Genomic DNA, 19,382 nt, shown 5'->3' with positions numbered 1-19,382 from the left:
CAATACTCGAAAGAAAAAGGCATTCTAGGGGCACCTGGGTGGCTCAGTGGATTAAAGCCTCTGCCTTCAGCTCAGGTCATGATCTCAGGGTCCTGGGATCTGAGCCCCGCATCAGGCTCTCTGCTCAGCAGGGAGCCTGCTTTCTCCTCTCTCTCTGCCTGCCTCTCTGCCTACTTGTGATTTCTGTCTGTCAAATAAATAAATAAATAATAAAATCTTTAAAAAAAAAAAATGGACATTTCTTAAAAAAAAAAAGAAAGAAAAAGAAAAAGGCATTCTAGAGGTCATTCTAATTTGCCCAAAGAGCCAAAGAGAATATATCTTAGTCAAAAGAAGAGAACAAAAAAACATTGCAAATTATTTTGTATATACTGAGCCCCTTATATATTATTGAGTAAAAATATATTGAGTGACTACTATGTTTAACACTCTGTTAGGTGCTGTAGAAGACCTAAATGTGAATTAGACCTAACCCCTGAGAATCTTACCATCTGTGCCATTTATTAACTTATGACTTCTCAGCTATAAATCCATTCTTTTGCTTTGTTATTTCTAGAGCTAGACTCTGCAAGCATTTCTGCTTTGACAACTGGCAAAATGTTAGGCTTTGCCAGAAGAGGGCCATGGAAAGACCCTGTGAGACCAGAGCTGGAGGAAATGACTTTTCTTTCATTCTGTGTGGAGCCCATGGATTGGTTCCCAAGAGGAGCCTGGTTTTGTGGACCTCAGCAGTCTTCCTGGTTCACTTGTGGCTGGTGCCTCTAGCAAGTTCCTTCACCACAGGGGGACTATACAGTCCTGTGACAGCCATGCCCTCTTCTTTAAATTTCTAAGGTCTTCCTTTCTGTTCACTCATCCTTAGCCAAGGGTAGTAGCTCTTCCGACAGTTGCTACTTCTGCACCTCTTAGAAACCACTTTATTCTTCTTAATAGATACCTTTTATTGGTTAACAATCTTTAGATTTTCTTTGTTCAAATTGTTAAAATGGTTCTATCTCCTTGTTGATCCCACGGAACATGGAAAAAAGATCTAAATTAACATAAATTCTGTGGGAAGAGGGCTATTTCTGCTGTAATCACAGACCAAAGATCAAAAAGGTCAAAGATGTAGACCCTCAGTTTGTGTTGTGTTCAGCTGCATATAAAAGAAGGTTGACCTCAGTGGCTTCAGCAAATAGAAGTTTTTTTCTTGTATAACATGAAGTCCATAAATAGATAATAGCAGCTCTAGCTACTTTAAAAAAAAAAAAAAAAAGTTAAGAACTCAATCTCCTTTTCACTTCCAACTTCTCCATCCTTAACGTTCAGTTTCTGTACTCAGTGGTTGCGAGATTGTTGCTTCACCTCCAGACACTGGATCCATATTCCAAGCAGGGGGAGGGGGAACGGTGGGGGGGAAGGAAAAAAAGAAATAAGACGGTTGAATCTATATCCTTTGTATGCATTCTTAGAGCCAATACCAAGTAACTTTAACTCACATGTCACTGACCATTCTTAACTATAAGGAAACCTGGGAAGTTCAGTATTTTTTAACTCTGAACAGAGTTCTATAACTGAGAAAAAAAGGGAGAAGTTATGTTGGATAGGTAACCAGCCATATACAAATTAAGTGAAATTAAGTGAAAAATGGGTAACTTATTTACTTTTTTATCTATTATTGAAGTATGGTTGACAATGTTATATTAGTTTCAGAGGTACACCATAGTGATTCAACAAGTCCATACATTCCTTAGGACTCACCATGATAAGTGTATGTCACCATATGTTATTAAGATATTATTGACTATATTCCCTATGCTTTGCCTGATGGATAAGGGGCAAAAGATAGACCTGATCTCATATCCATATACTTTCTCATTTTCTTCCATTTTCCATATTTATACAAACTAGTCTTTCTATATTAATTATTAACTGTGCATAAAATTGTTTTCTTCCTCAATAACTAGCATATCTTACCAGGAAAAAAGGATGGAATAATATTTGTTATATTAGTATAGTGTTTTCAGGTAACTCTTCAATATAAATTTTAGCCTAGACCATCTGGACCTCTGAAAGGCCATAAAATGATACATGTACTTTTAATTCCTTACTAAATCTTTGGAGTTATTTATTTATTATTCATTTTTTAAAAGATTCTTTATTTATTTATTTGAGAGAGAAAGAAATCACAAGTAGGCAGAAGTAGGCAGACAGAGAGGGAGAAGCAGGCTCCCTAATGAGCAGCGAGCCCAATGTAGGGCTAGATCCCAGGACCCTGGGATCATGACCCAAGCCGAAGGCAGAGGTTTAACCCACTGAGCCACCCAGGTGCCCCTATTATTCATTTATTTTATTCCACTATACTAGATGGCATGAATAATAGCTAAATAGTTTGTAAAGGAGTCAAAAATGAAGATTAAGGCCAAAAATTTCTGCACTAGAAAGTGATTAGTATCCTAGAAAGACAGTGTTAGGTTTTATATAAAGGATACCAAGAAATGCTTTCTTCCTTTTTTTAATTAAAAGAAGTTATTTATTTATTTGAGAAGGAGAGAGAGCGATAGAGCATGAGTACAGAGGGTTGAGGGGGGTATAGAGGGAGAGGGTGAGGGAGAAGCAGGCTCCTCCATGTGGGGGTCAATCCCAGGAGCCTGGGATTATGACCTGAGGCAAAGGCAAATGCTCAACCAACTGAACCACCCAGGCGCCCCGCAAGAAACATTTTCTAAATGAATCAGCCCATCTCTCTCATCTGAGCTCAAGTCTATCTCAATGAGGCACTTTTTAAACAAGCCAGTCTCCGGGCACCTGGGTGGCTCAGTGGGTTAAGCCTCTGCCTTCAGTTCAAGTCATGCTCTCAGGGTCCTGGGATTGAGCCCCACATAGGGCTCTCTGCTCAGCGGGAAGCCTGATTCCCCCCTCTCTCTCTGCCTGTTGCTCTACCTACCTGTGATATCTCTATCTGTGTATCAAATAAATAAATAAAAATCTTTTAAATAAATAAAAATAAACAAGCCAGTCTCTTTTCTGAAGGTGTTTCCGTTACCACACATCATAAAATATAGTTCTAAAATTGTTACTAATTTGTGTTTTTCTCCAATTTTTTATATTTCAGTTCAATTTTTCATATACCCCAATTATAATGTAAACTCTTACATTTTCCTGTATACTCACTATGTCAAAGAGGGGACACAATATTTATTTGGAGCTCACCTTGATAGAATGATCCTATATCATTAGCATAGATTTAGACGTTCATTTTCCTAAAAAAAAGATAACTTGGTAACAAATTAAGGCCCATAATATGAAACAAAAATTTTCATAATAAAAGCAAAACAGGGCGCCTGGGTGGCTCAGTGGGTTAAGCCGCTGCCTTCGGCTCAGGTCATGATCTCAGGGTCCTGGGATCGAGTCCCGCATCGGGTTCTCTGCTCCGCGGGGAGCCTGCTTCCTCCTCTCTCTCTCTCTGCCTGCCTCTCTGCCTACTTGTGATCTCTCTGTGTCAAATGAATAAATAAAATCTTTAAAAAAAAAAAAAAGAAAAGAAAAGCAAAACAGTTTTATAACAAAGTCCAGAATATTTCTAACTTACATTTCTGGTTTTCATTTCCACAAATAATATATATATTTTTTAAATCACACTAATGTGAGAAGGCTGGTGAAAACTTTACAGACTATCGAAATGAAAACTTTCTGGGTACCTGAGTGGCTCAGTCATTGAATGTCTGCCTTCAGCTCAGGTCATGATCCCAGGGTACTGGGATTGAACCCCATGTCAGGCTCCCTGCTCAGTGAGAAGCCGGCTTCTTCCTTTTCCACTCCCCCTGCTTGTATTCCCTTTCTCACTGTCTGTCCCTCTCTGTCAAATAAACAAATATAATCTTTTTTAAAAAAATGAAAACTTCCAAAAGCAGATAATTTAAGCATCTTTCCATGTGTCCAGGTGAGGACTACCTTACATAGTTTTGTTTTGTTTTGTTTTTACCTTACATAGTTTTAACAATAACAACCCTACTTCACCCCAGAATTTCAAGGAAAGGGGAGTCAGTGTACCAGACATGCGCTTCTATCTGATTTGCTCTGAGTTATGCCTGGAATTCTGAACTCAAATTGCCCACATTAAGATGCTGCTGCCTCCTGATCACTTAAAAAAAAAAAATCTTTTTTTTTTTTTTTCTTTAAAAAGGGACACCTGGCTGGCATAGTGGGTATAGTATGCCGTTCTTAATCTCAGGGTCCTGGGTTCAAGCCCCAGTTCGGTGTAGAGATTACTTAAAAGAAAAGAAAAGAAAAAGATGCTGCTGCCCCCACATGGATTTCAAAGGAGTGCATATTTTGAAAACAGTATCCTCTGTTTCAGTTATCTCTTGCGATGTAACAAACCACCCTAAAACTTCATAGCTTCTAAGCATAACCTTTTCACTGCTCTTGATCTGTGGATCAGGAATTTAGGCAAGGCTCGTTTCTCTTCCATGTGGTTTTGGCTGGGAAGGCTTGATTCAAGCTAGAGAACCCGGGGCGCTTGGGTTATGCCTCAGTGGGTTAAGCCACTGCCTTCGGCTCAGGTCATGATCCCAGGGTCCTGGGATCAAGCCCCACATCAGGCTCTCTGCTCAGCAGAGAGCCTGCTTCCTCCTCTCTCTCTGCCTGCCTCTCTGCCTACTTGTGGTCTCTGTCAAATAAATAAATAAAATCTTAAAAAAAAAAAAAAAAGGCTAGAGAACCCAACATAGCCTCTGTCACATGTCTGGGGCACCTCAGCTCTCTTTTATGAGGCTTTTTTTCTGTCAAGAAAATTTCTTATCACTCAGTAGTCTAACCCATGTTTTCTTGATGGATGGTTGGCTTCCAAGGAGAAAATGAAAGCTGTGAGACCTCTTTCTAATCCAGGAGTTACACAGTGTCACTCTCTGGGTCAAAGCAAGTCATAAGATTAGCGCAGATTTAAGGAGAAGGAAAACAGACTCCATTGTTTGATGAGTGGCAAAGTCACATTGCAAAGGGGCACAGAGTAAAGGAGGGATTATCGCACTTACATTGGGAAAGGATTTTCTATACTTCTCTTTACCACCCCATTCCTTTCTTTCCCATGCTGTCTTCACTCAGGCATTCACATAATACCAAACTGTGATTCATTACTTAATACGATCATCTCTAGGGTGCCTGGGTGGCTGAGTTGGTTGAGCACCCAACTCTTGATTTTTGACTCAGTTTCTGATCTCAGCTCAACTTGTGATCTCAGGGTGGTGAGATCCAGCCCCCCAGTAGGCTCCCAGCTCAGTGCAGAGTCTGCTTGCCCCTCTCCTTCTGCCCTTCCCCTCACTCACCCTCCTGCTGGCATGTGTGCACATCCACTCTCTCTTTCTTTCTCGCTCTCAAATAAATTAATAAATAAAATCTTGGAAAAACAAAGAACAAAAGATGATCGTCTCCACTATTTAAGAAAAAAATACAGAGAGACTTGAATACTTCAAAAGAAGTCCCCCATGCATCTTTACAGTCTCACTTTACTCCTCTCAGAAGGCACCATTTTTCTTCAAACTTTCTCAGTGCAAATATTCATCCTCTGTCAACATGGGCTGGTATCATGAAAGACCCACTTTCTTAGACACACACACAAACACAGGTAGCACTATCTGTTCTTTGAACACCTAATATTCTTCATAAATATTTAAACTCTAACTGGTTGAACCCACCAAGGACATATTGTCTCCTCTTCTAGGCGAGTTCATCTGCTTATTGACATATTGACAGTCAGAGCCTAGACTTAGACTGAACCTCTCCCTGTCATAGGCACCTAGCCCATGTGCACCCTGGAAGTGATCCCGTTAGGGATCCCAGCTTCTCTCCTGCATCCTCTAACTCTCCAACAGTTACTGCTACTGATTTATGGCTGAAGAGACAGAACTTCCCTTAAACCATCTCTGTACACGGGTGCCTGGGTGGCTCAGTGGGTTAAGCCGCTGCCTTCAGCTCAGGTCATGATCTCAGGGTCCTGGGATCGAGTCCCGCATCGGGCTCTCTGCTCAGCAGGGAGCCTGCTTCCCTCTCTCTCTCTCTGCCTGCCTCTCCATCTACTTGTGATTTCTCTCTGTCAAATAAATAAATAAAATCTTAAAAAAAAAAATCTCTATACACAATTCCATTTATGATAGCTATTCCTTTATAAAGATCTATTATTAAAGTACAGGATATGTGATGATTAATTTTGGGTCAACTTGATGGCCATGGGGTGCCTAAATTAAATATTATTTCTGGGTGTGTCTGCGAAGGTTTTCTGGATGAGATTAGCCTTTGAATCAGCGGGCTGGTTAAAGTAGACTGTCCCGCCCCCCCAATGTGAGTGGGCATCGTCCAAACCAGTGAGAGTCTGAATAGAACAAAAAGCAAAGGAAGAATGAATTTGCCCTTTTCTCCCCATCTCACTATTGAGCTGGGACATCCCATCTCATTCAGACTGCAAATTACACTATTGGTCTCCCTGGTTCTCAGCCCTTCAGAATCAAATTGAATTAATCCACTGGCTTTCCTGGGTCTCCAGCTTGGAGACAGCAGATCATAGGACTTCTGAGCTTCCATAACCACATGCACTAATTCTTCATAATAAATAAATAGATAACTCAATAATTAATTTCCTACTGGTTCTGGAGAGTTCTCTGGAGAACTCTGATGAATGAAGAGCACTGTTTCTACTTTACACATCACAGGATACTACATACTTCAGGTAAGAACTGAGTACTTGAGAAAATAAATAAGCTCTCTTTGAACTGCACGTGTGAATTCAAATGAATTGTCTCTATTTTGTGGGCTAAAGATTGAGCCTAAACTGACTAGCTTCACGTGATTTTGAACTATTTGCATTTGAAGTTGGATCAATGACAAATTCTTTTTTTTTTTTTAAGATTTATTTGCAAGAGAGAGAATGAGAGAGAGAGAGCGAGCAAATGCGTTCACGCAAGAGTTGGGGAGGGTCAGAGAGAGAAGCAGACTTCCTACTGAACAGGGAGCCTGATGCAAAACTCAATCCTAGGACTCCAGGATCAACCTGAACTGAAAGCCATTGCTTAATCAACTGAGCCTCCCAGGTGCCCCGGATCCCTGACAGATTCTTATTCATTCTTCATGTTTCAATTCTGAGGCCTTCTCCCTAGGGTTGCCCCTAGATGATACCACACACCTTGTGCTAACTAGAAAAAGGGTGATCTTCTAGGTGGACGTCATCCCATGCCAAGACTCTAGGCTAAGTGGGTGAGATTTCAGCACCACCCCCCATCCCATCAACTGGGCATACTCCATGTTTAATCTTTTATGTTGACTTGTGTCACTTTCACTACCATGAACTACTAAGTAAAATTTACAGAGTTTGAGGATCTATCAAAAGTTAAGTAAGACTTAACTTTTTCTGAGACATTTCTATATCCATCAAAGAAAATGATTTGTCCAAAGTTACCAAAAGCAGGTGTTAAAAGTTGAGTTGGGGGGCGCCTGGGTGGCTCAGTGGGTTAAGCCACTGCTTTCGGCTCAGGTCATGGTCTCAGGGTCCTGGGATGGAGTCCTGCATCCAGCTCTCTGCTCAGCGGGGAGCCTGCTTCCCTCTCTCTCTCTGCCTGCCTCTCTGTCTGCTGTGATCTCTGTCAAATAAATAAATAAAATCTTTTAAAAAAATAAAATAAAATAAATAAAAGTTGGGTCGGTTTTTAAAATACTCAGACTTTCTTTAGTCCCATGAATTACATTACACCCTTTAATCTTTACAAGTGTAGAGCTGGAAGAAAAATTACCTTCCTCACTTCATTACCAAGACGCAACTTTGTGCCCAAAGTCACAAAACTCTTTGATCTCTTCATGTGCTCTTTCCCTTGTCCCTGTACTTCAGATCAGGTCCTCTGCCAGTCGAAGGATTAGCCATACTTCTGGAATACTTTTCCAGAGTGAATACTTTTCCAGATTCCATTAAAGAAATGTGTTCCCTTTGCTGGGGACCCTCATTTCTTCTGTCAAGCAGTGCATGAACTCCTCCCCGACGCGCACACACAGTTCTATTTCACGGAGGAGGAGAATGAACAGGAAGGGGAGTCCCTCTAGGAAGGAGACAGTAACAACGGATTAAAAGGCCAAATCTCACAAGATATCGACTGGAAGAAAAAGTCGCACTATCCTCTGACCAGCTCAGATCAAGAGAGAAGCAATCTGTTCCGCGCTCTCTGCCAGAGATAATTTCTTCTTCTTGCATCGCCCTTACCAGCCGCTGCCCGCCCGCCCACCTCGGTGTGGCTGTCGTTGTCCTTCCCAACTAGTTGCCAATAAAGTTGTTACAAAGTGACCTTGAGCGTCTTCCCTACGGCCCCCTTTTCCCCGCCTTCTCCATCCGGGTGCCGCCGCGCGAATAAGAGGCGGAACGCGCCTGCGCGACCAGCGCCACTCCTTCGACCTCTGCCGCCGTCGTTGCCGCCGCCACCTCCCGGGAAGGTAAGCGGACGGCGCGAGAGCCGGGCCTGGCCGGGGCGGAGCGGCGTGCCGCCAGGACCCATTCATTCTTCTGGCGCCTAGTTGGACGAGGGCCCAGGCCGACGGCGTGCACGGGATCCCGAGGGACCTGGGTGGGAAGGATAGGCCCCGGAGGGCACTTGACCTTAAGCCCCTTTACCTCCGCAGAAGGGAAGCGGGAGAGGAGCCCACGTCGGCCGTCACCCAGGTCTTCCAGCCGCGCCGCCCCGAAGAGTGTAAGATGTTCACCTGCGCCAAGCTCGCCTGCACCCCTGCTCTGGTGCGTAGCCCAGGCTAGGCCGGGACGCTGAGGGCGGACCTCTGGGCCTGGAGCGTCCACGTTGTTGAATGGGGCACCTCTGGGCGGGGCACACCAACCTGTGGGGACCGCTCATTCCCCACCCTCTGTGTCCTCTTCTTCCATTTCTACTAATCCTGGGGCACCTCACTCGGCCCCTCCTGTCCACGAGTGCCGTGGAGAGCAGCCGAGGCCTAGTTGTCAGGCCCCACTCGCTGTAGGTCAAACCCTCCTTGCTGCTAGTGCCGGAGCGGCCCCCTTCCCCACCTCCTCGCGTACTGTGGGGTTGGGGTCGGCGCGAAGGTTGGGGTGCTCTTAAGGATGTGGGGGGCCGCTGAGGCCTAGTTCGCCGCCGCAGCGTTCTCCCTTGCCTATCTGTAGGTCAGACTCGCTGCTGCAAAAGGAGGGACTTTGCCTCACCCTGTGTGGGCGGAGGAAGGTGGTGGAGTCGTGGAAAGTCTTTCATCCAGCCTCTGGCTGTTATTTCCATAACCATTTCGGAAGCTTTAGGTGAAGTCAGGATGTGGGGGATTTGTCTTAAAAGAATCAGGTCTTGGTTCTGAAGGGATTTTCTGTGACCTTAGTGTAGTGGACACTCCAAGGGCAGAGACGCTGGACTGCAATATGTCCGTAGGGTCGAATATTTCACCGGTTATCCTGACACTGATACAGAATTGTTTAAACTGCTGTTTTTATTTTATAATTAATGGACATACAGGAATATTTTAGAAGTTGTGGGCCTCATATTAACTTATGGGCTAATTTAAATGACAAGCGTTCTATAGTAACCCTTCATTAACTTGTTGGTACACTTCAACTTAGCAAAGAATGTGGGATGTTTATTGCTGTTTTTTTTTTTTTAATATTTTATTTATTTTACAAGTAGGCAGAGAGACAGGCAGAGAGCGAGAGAGAGAGAAGGAAGCAGGCTACCTGCTGAGCAGAGAGCCCGATGTGGGACTCGATCCCAGGACCCTGAGATCATGACCTGAGCTGAAGGCAGAGGCTTTAACCCACTGAGCCACCCAGGCGCCCTGGTTTTTTTGTTTTTTTTTTTTTTTTTTTAATCTAAATCGTGGCACTACAGTAATTGAAATTTTTAAAACAAGTGCTTTTTTTTCAAGCATGTAGAAGTTTTATTCAGACTATTACAAATAGATTATGTAGCACACTTCATACTTCAGTTAGCAACTTTAAAATAAAATTCCTTCATGGATTAAAAATAACCAAACAGCAAGATAAGAGACAACACAGAACAGTCATATGCTTTCTGATAAATTTTTGCTGATGGCTTTTTTAAAACTTAGGGTACAAGAAGGGTCATTGAAGTCTTAACCTACTCTTAACTTAATATTTGGATTTTTTTTTTTTCCTTAATAGATCCGAGCTGGATCCAGAGTTGCATACAGACCAATTTCTGCATCAGTGTTATCTCGACCAGAGGCTAGGACTGGAGAGGTAATAGCAGTAATAATAGAAATTAAGTAACCCCACCAAGTAAGTCTTATGGTTTTAATTAAAGGGGGGTTAAAAAAACCTCATTAGCGAATGGTTTGAGGGCAGTCTTTTTCCACCCTTGTATCCAAAAAATAGTGCTGAGGATAAGCCAATGAAAGAAACTTGGCTGAGTTGGCTAAGAAATAGTATGTATGTGTGTGCCTTCAGTTACCTGTATTTAAGATTATACTAGCCAGTTACTGAAAAGCCTACCCTATTAAAAAGCATATTCAAATACACTGTTTCATAATTTTCAACAACCTTACGAAGTATACTGTTATCCCTATTCCACAACATTGGAATTACTCTAAGCTCTTGATTTCCACTGTGCCACACACAATCTCCTATTCAAAAAATCACGAAGAAGTAGTTATCATTTGACAGTGTAGTCGTGAAAATAGCTAACTGTGATTACTGATTTAACCCTTGCTTTTTATTTCCTTTTCTTTAGGGCTCTACGGTATTTAATGGAGCCCAGAATGGTGTGTCTCAACTAATCCAGAGGGAGTTTCAGACCAGTGCAATAAGCAGAGACATTGATACTGCTGCCAAATTTATTGGTGCAGGTGCTGCAACAGTGGGAGTGGCTGGTTCTGGTGCTGGTATTGGAACAGTCTTTGGCAGCCTTATCATTGGTTATGCCAGGTAATTTCTATCACCAAATGAGCTACTTTAAGAGCATGCTTTACATAGTTGGAAACTTAGAAAAATAGTGAAATAGTAATAGGTACTTTGTATTAAGTGCCAACTCTGTTTTTGCCTTATATTTTGAGGGCTTTGCATGCATGATCTTACTTAACCCTCATAGTACTGCTTGGAGATACTCCAGCTTACTTACGAAGGATGAGCATTGCAGAAATACACTGATTGCCCAAGTAGCTAGTGTCAGAAATAAATTTTCATTCTGACTTCAGAGTCTGCACTCTTGATTGTTAAGCTATATTGGAACTACAGTTAATAGCACAGTCTCTTTTATATAATAAAAGTATCAATTTCCATTTTATTTAAGATCTTGTTTCTAAACTATCAGATCTTAAGACGTATAGAATATACTTTCATGGGAATAGCAAATATGTCTGAACCCCTCAAAATGGATGAAGACAAACCATTTATAGTAACATAGAGATCACTTCCTACTTTTTCTGTAAATGATTGGGATTGAGAAGAAAGAATATTGAACAAAGGCAGGGGCAAAAGAGATCTAGGCAAATACTTTTCTAGGACTTGCCAGTTTGATTCTTTGAGTTTACCAGACATACTGGAATTCAGAAAATATTTCAAAGTAACAATTATATGTGTTTTGTCTCTTTTAGAAACCCTTCGCTGAAGCAGCAGCTGTTCTCATATGCTATCCTGGGATTTGCCTTGTCTGAAGCTATGGGTCTCTTTTGTTTGATGGTTGCTTTCTTGATTTTGTTTGCCATGTAACAGAAATTACTGCTTGAAATGTTGGCATTCATATTAATTACGGATATAATTCTGTGTATCTTACTGTGACTCCGAAAACTGTAGTACTGGTGTCATGGAAATGTACATTATTTCCAAGGTCATTTCATTAAAGATGAAAACTTTAGTTTTTGCCGTGATTTGTACTGAACCTAAATTTCAATAATCACAAAGAAGAATATGCATGCAGGTAGATGCTATGCAAGTCAGGGGAAACTAAGCAGTTGCACCTTGATGAAAACGAGTCAATTTTATGAGAATTCTTTTATATGGTATTCTGCACATTGTAATTTGTAGGGCTTTCGGTTACTTGTATAAAGGAGAAATATGTGAGTGTTTTCAGCTTCTATGAGATACAATTAATTACGCTAAGATAGTAACAGGAATTACAATGCCTGGGAGCAGAATTACCTTCCAAGACTAACTTGGCTGGTCTTACACAGCTGGATCTAAAAATCAATCATGTTGGCTTTTTAGGAATTGAAGCCTTGTTAGACTAGGGTTGGGGGTGGTTTTTGCTTTTCAGTAAGTCTCATGTTAAGCAAATAAGTATCCATAACAAAGTAGAATTTCTAAGAAGAAAATCTCATTAGGAGCTGGTTTCTTGCTTCAATGAGGCTCTCTCTAGGAACCAAGTATCAAGTGGAAAAATTTTAAAGGTGGGGCACTTGGGTGGCTCGGTTGGTTGAGTGTCTGCATTCTGCTCAGGTTATGATCCCAGAGTCCTAGGATTGAACTCTGCATTGGGCTCCCCACTCACCTGAGAGCCTGCTTCTCCCTCTCCCTCTGCCATTCCCCTCCTTTATGCTCTATGGCTCTCTGTCAAATAAATAAAAATACTTTCAAAAAATTTAAAAAGGTAATGAAAACCAAGTATCAAAAAGTAAGCTTAATTGGCTTTTTTTTTTTTTTTTTTTTAAAGATTTTATTTGTTTGACAGCACAAGTAAGCAGAGTGGCAGGCAGAGGGAGAGCAAGAAGTAGGCTCTGCTGAGCAGGGACCCCAATGCGGGGCTTGATCCCAGGACCCTGGAATCAAGCATGGTCTTTGGAATCAAGGAAGGTCTGAATCTGGAATCTGGATCTCATGCCACTTAATGATTATCTGATTTGGGGAATTAACCCATCTTAAGCCTATTTTTCTGTCCATCTTTTCTTCCCAATTATGCAGGGTCGTCATGAGGACTAAATTACATAAAGCACATAAAATTCCCAGGAAAGGAAGTGGCACTTGTGTGATGCACATACCCTGTCCTTCCCCAACTGTTTCCCAAGATCTAAACATCAAAGCCTATGGATGTAAATTTTACATCTTCTAACATACTTATGTAGTATTAAACTGCTGTTGAACCAACTAGCATCCCAAGATACTAGTGATGAGCAATGCTTTGGCAATTTTTGGCTTTAACAGTATAGCCAATTCAGGGGTCCCTGGGTGGCTCAATTGGTTAAGCAGCTGGGTCTTTAGGCTAGGACATTCAAAAACAACTGTATATACAGGGAAAATCAGAAAGTAACCACTCATGCCCAAGAAAACGCACAGGCTTAGAAAAAAGCAGACAAAACATTATTTACACATCAAGCTAATCCTTGGCACAGAAACCGTATACAACAATCAAAAATAATACTAATAAAATAGCAACAATAAATCCTAGGGAAGGAGAATAATCTGATTGCCAGAGATACCACATTATTCAGATGTCCAGTTTGCAACAACAAGAACAAAAAAATCAAGGTATTCAAAAAACAGGAAAGTATGGCCCATTCAAAGGGAAAAAAAAAAAAAAATCTTGGAGCAAAAGACCTGATGGCAGATCTAGACAAAGACTAAACCATATTAAAGATGATCAAAGAACTAAGGAGGTGGAGAAAGTTTAAAAAATGATGTATGCATGAACTTACTCCAAAATTACTACCAAGCTGCAGTAATCAAAACAGTGTTAATGGTATAAAGACAGAATAGACTAATGGAATAGAAAGCCCAGAAATCCTTGCATTTATAGTCCAATAATTTTTGACAGGAGTGTCAAGACCATCCAATGGGGTAATGATAGCCATTTCAACAAATGGTGCCTGGAAAACTGGATAGTCACATGCAAAAGAATGAAGTTGGAACCTTACCTAACAACATATACAGAAATTAACTCAAAGTAGATCAAAGACTTAAACATAAGACCAAAAATTACAAAGGTCTTAGAAGAAAACTGCAAAAACTTCAGGACACCACGTTTGGCAATGATTTCTTAGATAAGACACCAAAGACACAGGCAACAAAAGAAAAAAATTAGATAAACTGAGTATCATGAAAGTTTAAACATTTTGTGCAATAGAAGACATGCTCGGGACGCCTGGGTGGTTCAGTGGGTTAAAGCCTCTGCCTTCAGCTCAGGTCATGATCCCGGGGTCCTGGGATCGAGCCCCGCATCGGGCTCTCTGCTCAGCGGGGAGACTGCTTCCTCCTCTCTCTCTGCCTGCCTCTCTGCCTACTTGTGATCTCTCTCTCTGTGAAATAAATAAAATCTTAAAAAAAAAAAAAAAAAAAAAAGACATGCTCAAAAAGACAACACACAAAATGGGAGAAAATATTTGCAAATCCTCTATCAGATAAGGGATTAATATCCACAATATGTAGAGATGTCCTAAAATTCAACAACAAAAACACAACACATTTAAAAATGGTCAAAAATGGGGGCGCCTGGGTGGCTCAGTGGATTGTGCCGCTGCCTTCGGCTCAGGTCGTGATCTCAGGGTCCTGGATTGAGTCCCGCATCGGGCTCTCTGCTCAGCAGGGAGCCTGCTTCTCTCTCTCTCTCTCTCTCTCTCTCTCTCTGCCTGCCTCTCCGTCTACTTGTGATCTCTCTCTGTCAAATAAATAAATAAAATCTTTAAAAAAAATAAATAAATAAAAATAAAAAAAAATAAAAATGGTCAAAAATGGTCAAAGGACTTAATAGACAGGCGCATGGGTGGCTCAGTGGGTTAAGCCTCTACCTTTCGCGGCTCAGGTCATCTCAGGGTCCTGGGATCGAGCCCCACGTTGGACTCCGCTCAGCGGGGAGCCTGCTTCCCTTCCTCTCTCTCTGCCTGCCTCTCTGCCCACGTGTGATTTCTGTCTGTCAAATAAATAAATAAAAATCTTATTTAAAAAAAAAAAGGACTTAATAGACCTTTCTCTGAAGGTACTCAAATGGCTGACTGAGATGAAAAGATGCTCACCATTACTAATCATTAGGGAAATGCAAATCAAAGCTACAGTGAGATACCACTTCACACCATGGTATGACAACTATAAAAACAACAAAACAAAAATGTTGGCAAGGATATGGGGGAATTGGAACACTTCTGCGCTGCTGGTAGGAATGTAAAATGGTATAGCCACTATGGAAAATAGAATAGTGGTTCCTCAAAAAGTTAAAAATAGAAGTGCCATATGATCCAACAATTCTACTTATGGGTGTATTCCCCCAAAGAATTGAAAGCAAGGTTTTGAAGAAATACTTGCATTATTCACTATTATAACTAAACTATGGAAGCAACTTAAGTGTCCATCGATGGATAAATGGTATAAGCAAAATGTGGTATATACATGCAATGGAATGTTGTTTAGCCTTAAAAAGGAAAGAAGTTCTGATAGATGCTACAATTGGATGAACCCTGAGGACATTAATGCTAAGTGAAACAAACCTGTCACGAAAAGACAAACTGCTGTTTAATTCACTTAGGTAGAGTAATCAAAATCATAGAGACAAAAAAGAATTGTTATTGCTAGGGGCTGGGGTGGGAACAATGCAGGCGTCTAGTTTAACAGGCATGGAGTTTCAGTTTTACAAAATAGACATGGATGGTAATGATGGTTGCAAAACATTATGAATACATTAAGTTTTTATTTTTAAGTAATCTCTATACCCAACGTGAAGCTCAAACTCACAACCCTGTGATCAATGTTTGCATGCTCTTCCAACTGAGCCAACCAGGCGCTCCTCATTATAGATGTATTTAATATCACTGAAATATATACTTAAAATGCTTAAGATGGTAGATGTTGTTATGTGTATTTTATGAAAATAGAACAATCAAGGGCCCAGGGAGCACAGTATGGTTCAGATCCATTTTAGTAAGAGCCAGTAAATAGACGAGAACTGTAAAGAACTTGAGAGTTCAAGCTCTAAGAGGTAAGGTACTTCCAAGGAATGATAAAAATTTGCTGAGCAGCTGAAGTTAGGTAGAAATGAATGTTACTAAAGTTAAGTTTAAAGAAGGATTATAGATAAATGGGAAATATCCTTTGAGAACCAAAAAATAAATACTCATTATTTGATAATTTTAGCCAAGTGGTTTGGTTTGGGTGTTAAGTGTTTGAAAGGAGAAAACATCAGGACTATCCTCTGCAAAGCCTTCTAAGTACATGATTTCTATACCTGAAGTTATGAGTTGTTGAAGTCTCTACATGCTAAGCATATACTAATTTGGTAATTTCACAGTATTACTCTATTGAAAATATTATGGACTTTAGATCTAAATACATAGTCCATCAATTACTTGCCAAATTCTTTACATTATTAGGACCAAAAAAATTCTTTTTCAGATCTAATACTATCATCCTCTGCCTCAACAAACATGGCAGTTGGACTTTGTCTCTGCCAAAAACATTATGCCTTGCTTTGATGTACAGATAGTTAATAAGTAGTAGTCAAAACTTATGATAGTATAGGATTTGTAAGTGGTATCACAATTTTTATAGATCTTTTGAAGGTGGGTAGCATGAGTTTATATATACTCTTCTTTTCCCTCCACCCGCCCAAATCCTACCCTCTTCTACTACACAAGCTCACCTGTGCATTCTTTCTGGTGATGTGTATATTAAAATATACTACAGCATTGCTACTCAAAGTGAGGTCCAGGGATCAGCAGTGTTGGCATCACTCCAGAACTTCTCAGAGATAGAGGTTCTAGAGCTTCACACCACACCTTCTGAATCAGAATCTGAATCTTAACAAGGATTCCAAGTGATGTGTATACACATTAAGCTTTCAGAACACTGTACTAGAATACAACAATTCTCCACATGCCTTGACTAGACTCCTTATCTTTCAAAAAGCTATCAACTCATTAATTGGGCAGGTTTTTCCCCCCCTTTTGGAATGTACTGCTAATCCAGTGATTCTCAAAGTGTGGTCTGAAAATTCTGAGGGCCCTTAGAAACTTTCAGGGGGTTCACAAGTTCTTCCTTTTTCCACTGACACAGCCATGTGAGGCTAGATTGTCATCAGAACTTCAACCAAAACAATATGATGCAGCAGATCGAATACGGAGACAGAAAAATGCAGCTACTATTAAGTGTGATGTAGTTATTTACAAAAGTGAATACAATGCCTTCCTATTTTTGTGTTGGAATATATAGTTATTTTTTAAAATGTTATTTATGTTAACATGTTGTTATGGAGTGCGGGTTCCCTAAATCAAAAATTAGAACCACTGGTATAATCTGTCAGTGAGAGAATAGGCTCCAGTATGACATTTCACTTACAACTTTATAGAAACAGTTTTGTAAATTGAGGGTAACCTTCTATCTCTAGGTCACATCTTTTTAGCTATCTGTTTATAATCTCTAAAAATTGGCCCACATTCCTTGTAAGAATCTGCGTTTCCTTCTCCTGAATGATGCAAGTAATCTATCTCCTATTAGATGTTTAGTAACTTAGAGTTTCTTTTCCAAGGGAGCTTAAATATTGAAGAGAAGAATGACTTAAGATCAATGGAGACTCATAAATCCAAGGGCTTTTGATTGTTCTACCTATTAGCATGACTAGCATCCTACAACTGATCTTGGCAGAGACTCCTGGGAGGACCCATGGTTGCTGGCAGTGGCTATTTTTCAACAAAAAGCATTTAGGCCCAGGGTTTGCTTTCTCAAATGGTTATATAGTTCGGTTGAGTCTCTCAAATGCTGGACAGCTTGGTATTATTCCTGGGGGAATAATCTATCTAATTCTATCTAAAGCACAGCTCAAAATATTTATCTACCTCTCTAGAGATATTTAAAACATCTTTAGCTCTCAAGACCCCTAAAATTGTAGCAAGGGAGTAAGCTTAGAATACTGTGTGTTATCACATTCCTGCTTTTTCTCCACAGTACTTACTACTGTTTAAAATATCATATTGTTGGGGCGCCTGGGTGGCTCAGTGGTTTAAGCCGCTGCCTTCGGCTCAGGTCATGATCTCAGGGTCCTGGGATCAAGTCCCGCATCGGGCTCTCTGCTCAGCAGGGAGCCTGCTTCCCTCTCTCTCCCTCTGCCTGCCTCTCCATCTACTTGTGATTTCTCTCTGTCAAATAAATAAATAAAATCTTTAAATAAATAAAATAAAAATAAAATAAAATAAAATATCATATTGTTTATAAATGTGTTGTGACTCACCTCCTCTCCCATGAAAGTCTCCTTAAGGGATTGTGTCTTTTTGATAGTTGTAGCTGCAGGGCCAGGAACAGTGCCTGGCATGTTCATGCTCAACAAATACTGATACTCTATTAATAGTAAACTATAGAAACAGAGTATTAGGTTGACATTTAACCCAAGAGGCTATCTCCAAGGTGAGAATGTAACTGGAAAGAGCAAGGTATTATTCTGTGGCCTGGGAAGGTCCATATGACCAGGACTTTCTTGGTTTCTGGCTTAAGGAATTCATAGCTTTGCTATTATGTGGGCCTCAGGTTGACAGTTATGGGGAGTCATAAAGGGTAAACACTGGAATGCCAGACAAAATTCTTTACCCTAGAAGTGGTTCTATCTACCTGCATTGGTAACTTAATAGTGTGTGGAAAGCTAAGAGTAATGATGATAAGCCCTCTTTTAAGCGAGTGGGATGAGAAAGTGGAAGGAGGAGGCACTGATACGAAAGATGGAAAGAGAGTCTTAAATTCCATTCTTTCTTTGGACTGGTCTCACTGAGGCTGGCATAAACTAAAGTATGATTTGAAGATAAATGCAGCCCTCTAATTTTCCCCCCACAATGCCACACACAATTAATTACAGACTCTTTTGAGACCCAAAGACTGGGGGTGGGAAGTGGACAAGGACCCTCCTTGTACTTGAAATGTTCTGAATGAAAATTCCCATAGCGAGAAACAGATTTTAGAAGGTTAACTATAACGTAGGCCATTTCAGGGATGTTCAAGAAAACCCTGGCTTGCCAGAGGGAAAGAAAAAAGATTTGCCATGAGGTAGAAGCTACAAAAAAATCAACTAAAATGTCTAGGGTCATGCTGTCCTCATCTCATCATTCTGCACTGACACCTGTGAAAATGCAGAGGCTTTCTGTGAGTCCAAGGCAGACATAAAGGATATCCTGGATACCCTGTGTTTTGTTTAGCTACAAACAGAAACTTACAAATTAAATCTTCCTTTTCACTCTAATTGTCATATATACATATCTGTGTATTTATATTTTAGTATGTTTAAATACTACATACTTGAGCAGGGTTTTAGTTGAATTCTTAAGAACCATAGCAGATTAATGGATTAACAACCACATAATAACTCTTTTGAACAAGGTAGAAATACCACGCTCTGTGGCATTTGGAAGTCTTCGAGAGCAATTAGAGGCCACCATTGCTTCTTGCAGTATGTAATAATGGGCATTTCTGTGATAGAAATAGTTTTCTTCAAATAGCCTCTTGT

General features: G+C 40.6%; 1 protein-coding gene and 1 long non-coding RNA gene across 3 annotated transcripts; one reads left to right on the top strand and one right to left on the bottom strand.

Annotated features, from left to right (window-relative positions):
* Nucleotides 1–343: 343 nt before the first annotated feature.
* On the bottom strand, nt 344–19,093 carry LOC116597805. 2 transcript variants are annotated; one of them, XR_004288789.1, is made up of 3 exons: nt 18,123–19,093; nt 3,193–3,242; nt 344–1,353 (listed from the first exon to the last, which is right to left on the bottom strand). It is a non-coding gene; the product is annotated as an uncharacterized LOC116597805 (long non-coding RNA). The 2 variants fall into 2 exon arrangements; XR_004288790.1 differs by lacking the exon at nt 18,123–19,093 and adding an exon at nt 7,761–8,259.
* Nucleotides 8,325–11,834, top strand: ATP5MC3 (ATP synthase membrane subunit c locus 3). The gene is made up of 5 exons (XM_032356007.1): nt 8,325–8,448; nt 8,635–8,746; nt 10,145–10,222; nt 10,713–10,906; nt 11,575–11,834. The coding sequence occupies exons 2-5, from the start codon at nt 8,708–8,710 to the stop codon at nt 11,687–11,689; spliced, it is 426 nt and encodes a 141-aa protein (XP_032211898.1). The 5' UTR covers nt 8,325–8,448; nt 8,635–8,707; the 3' UTR covers nt 11,690–11,834.
* Nucleotides 19,094–19,382: the final 289 nt, after the last annotated feature.

The sequence above is a fragment of the Mustela erminea genome, chromosome 8 (genome assembly GCF_009829155.1).
Source record: "Mustela erminea isolate mMusErm1 chromosome 8, mMusErm1.Pri, whole genome shotgun sequence".
NCBI lineage: Eukaryota > Metazoa > Chordata > Mammalia > Carnivora > Mustelidae > Mustela > Mustela erminea.
The sequence above is the reverse complement of the archived record's forward strand: the minus strand, read 5'-3'. Positions and strand labels throughout refer to the sequence as shown.

Bases quoted from the DNA above. Each gene is read 5' to 3' on its own strand.
- ATP5MC3 (XM_032356007.1), top strand. From the start codon at position 8,708: ATGTTCACCTGCGCCAAGCTCGCCTGCACCCCTGCTCTG. The intron at 8,747-10,144 runs GTGCGTAGCCCA...TTTCCTTAATAG, and splicing joins TCGCCTGCACCCCTGCTCTG to ATCCGAGCTGGATCCAGAGT. The intron at 10,907-11,574 runs GTAATTTCTATC...TGTCTCTTTTAG, and splicing joins CTTATCATTGGTTATGCCAG to AAACCCTTCGCTGAAGCAGC.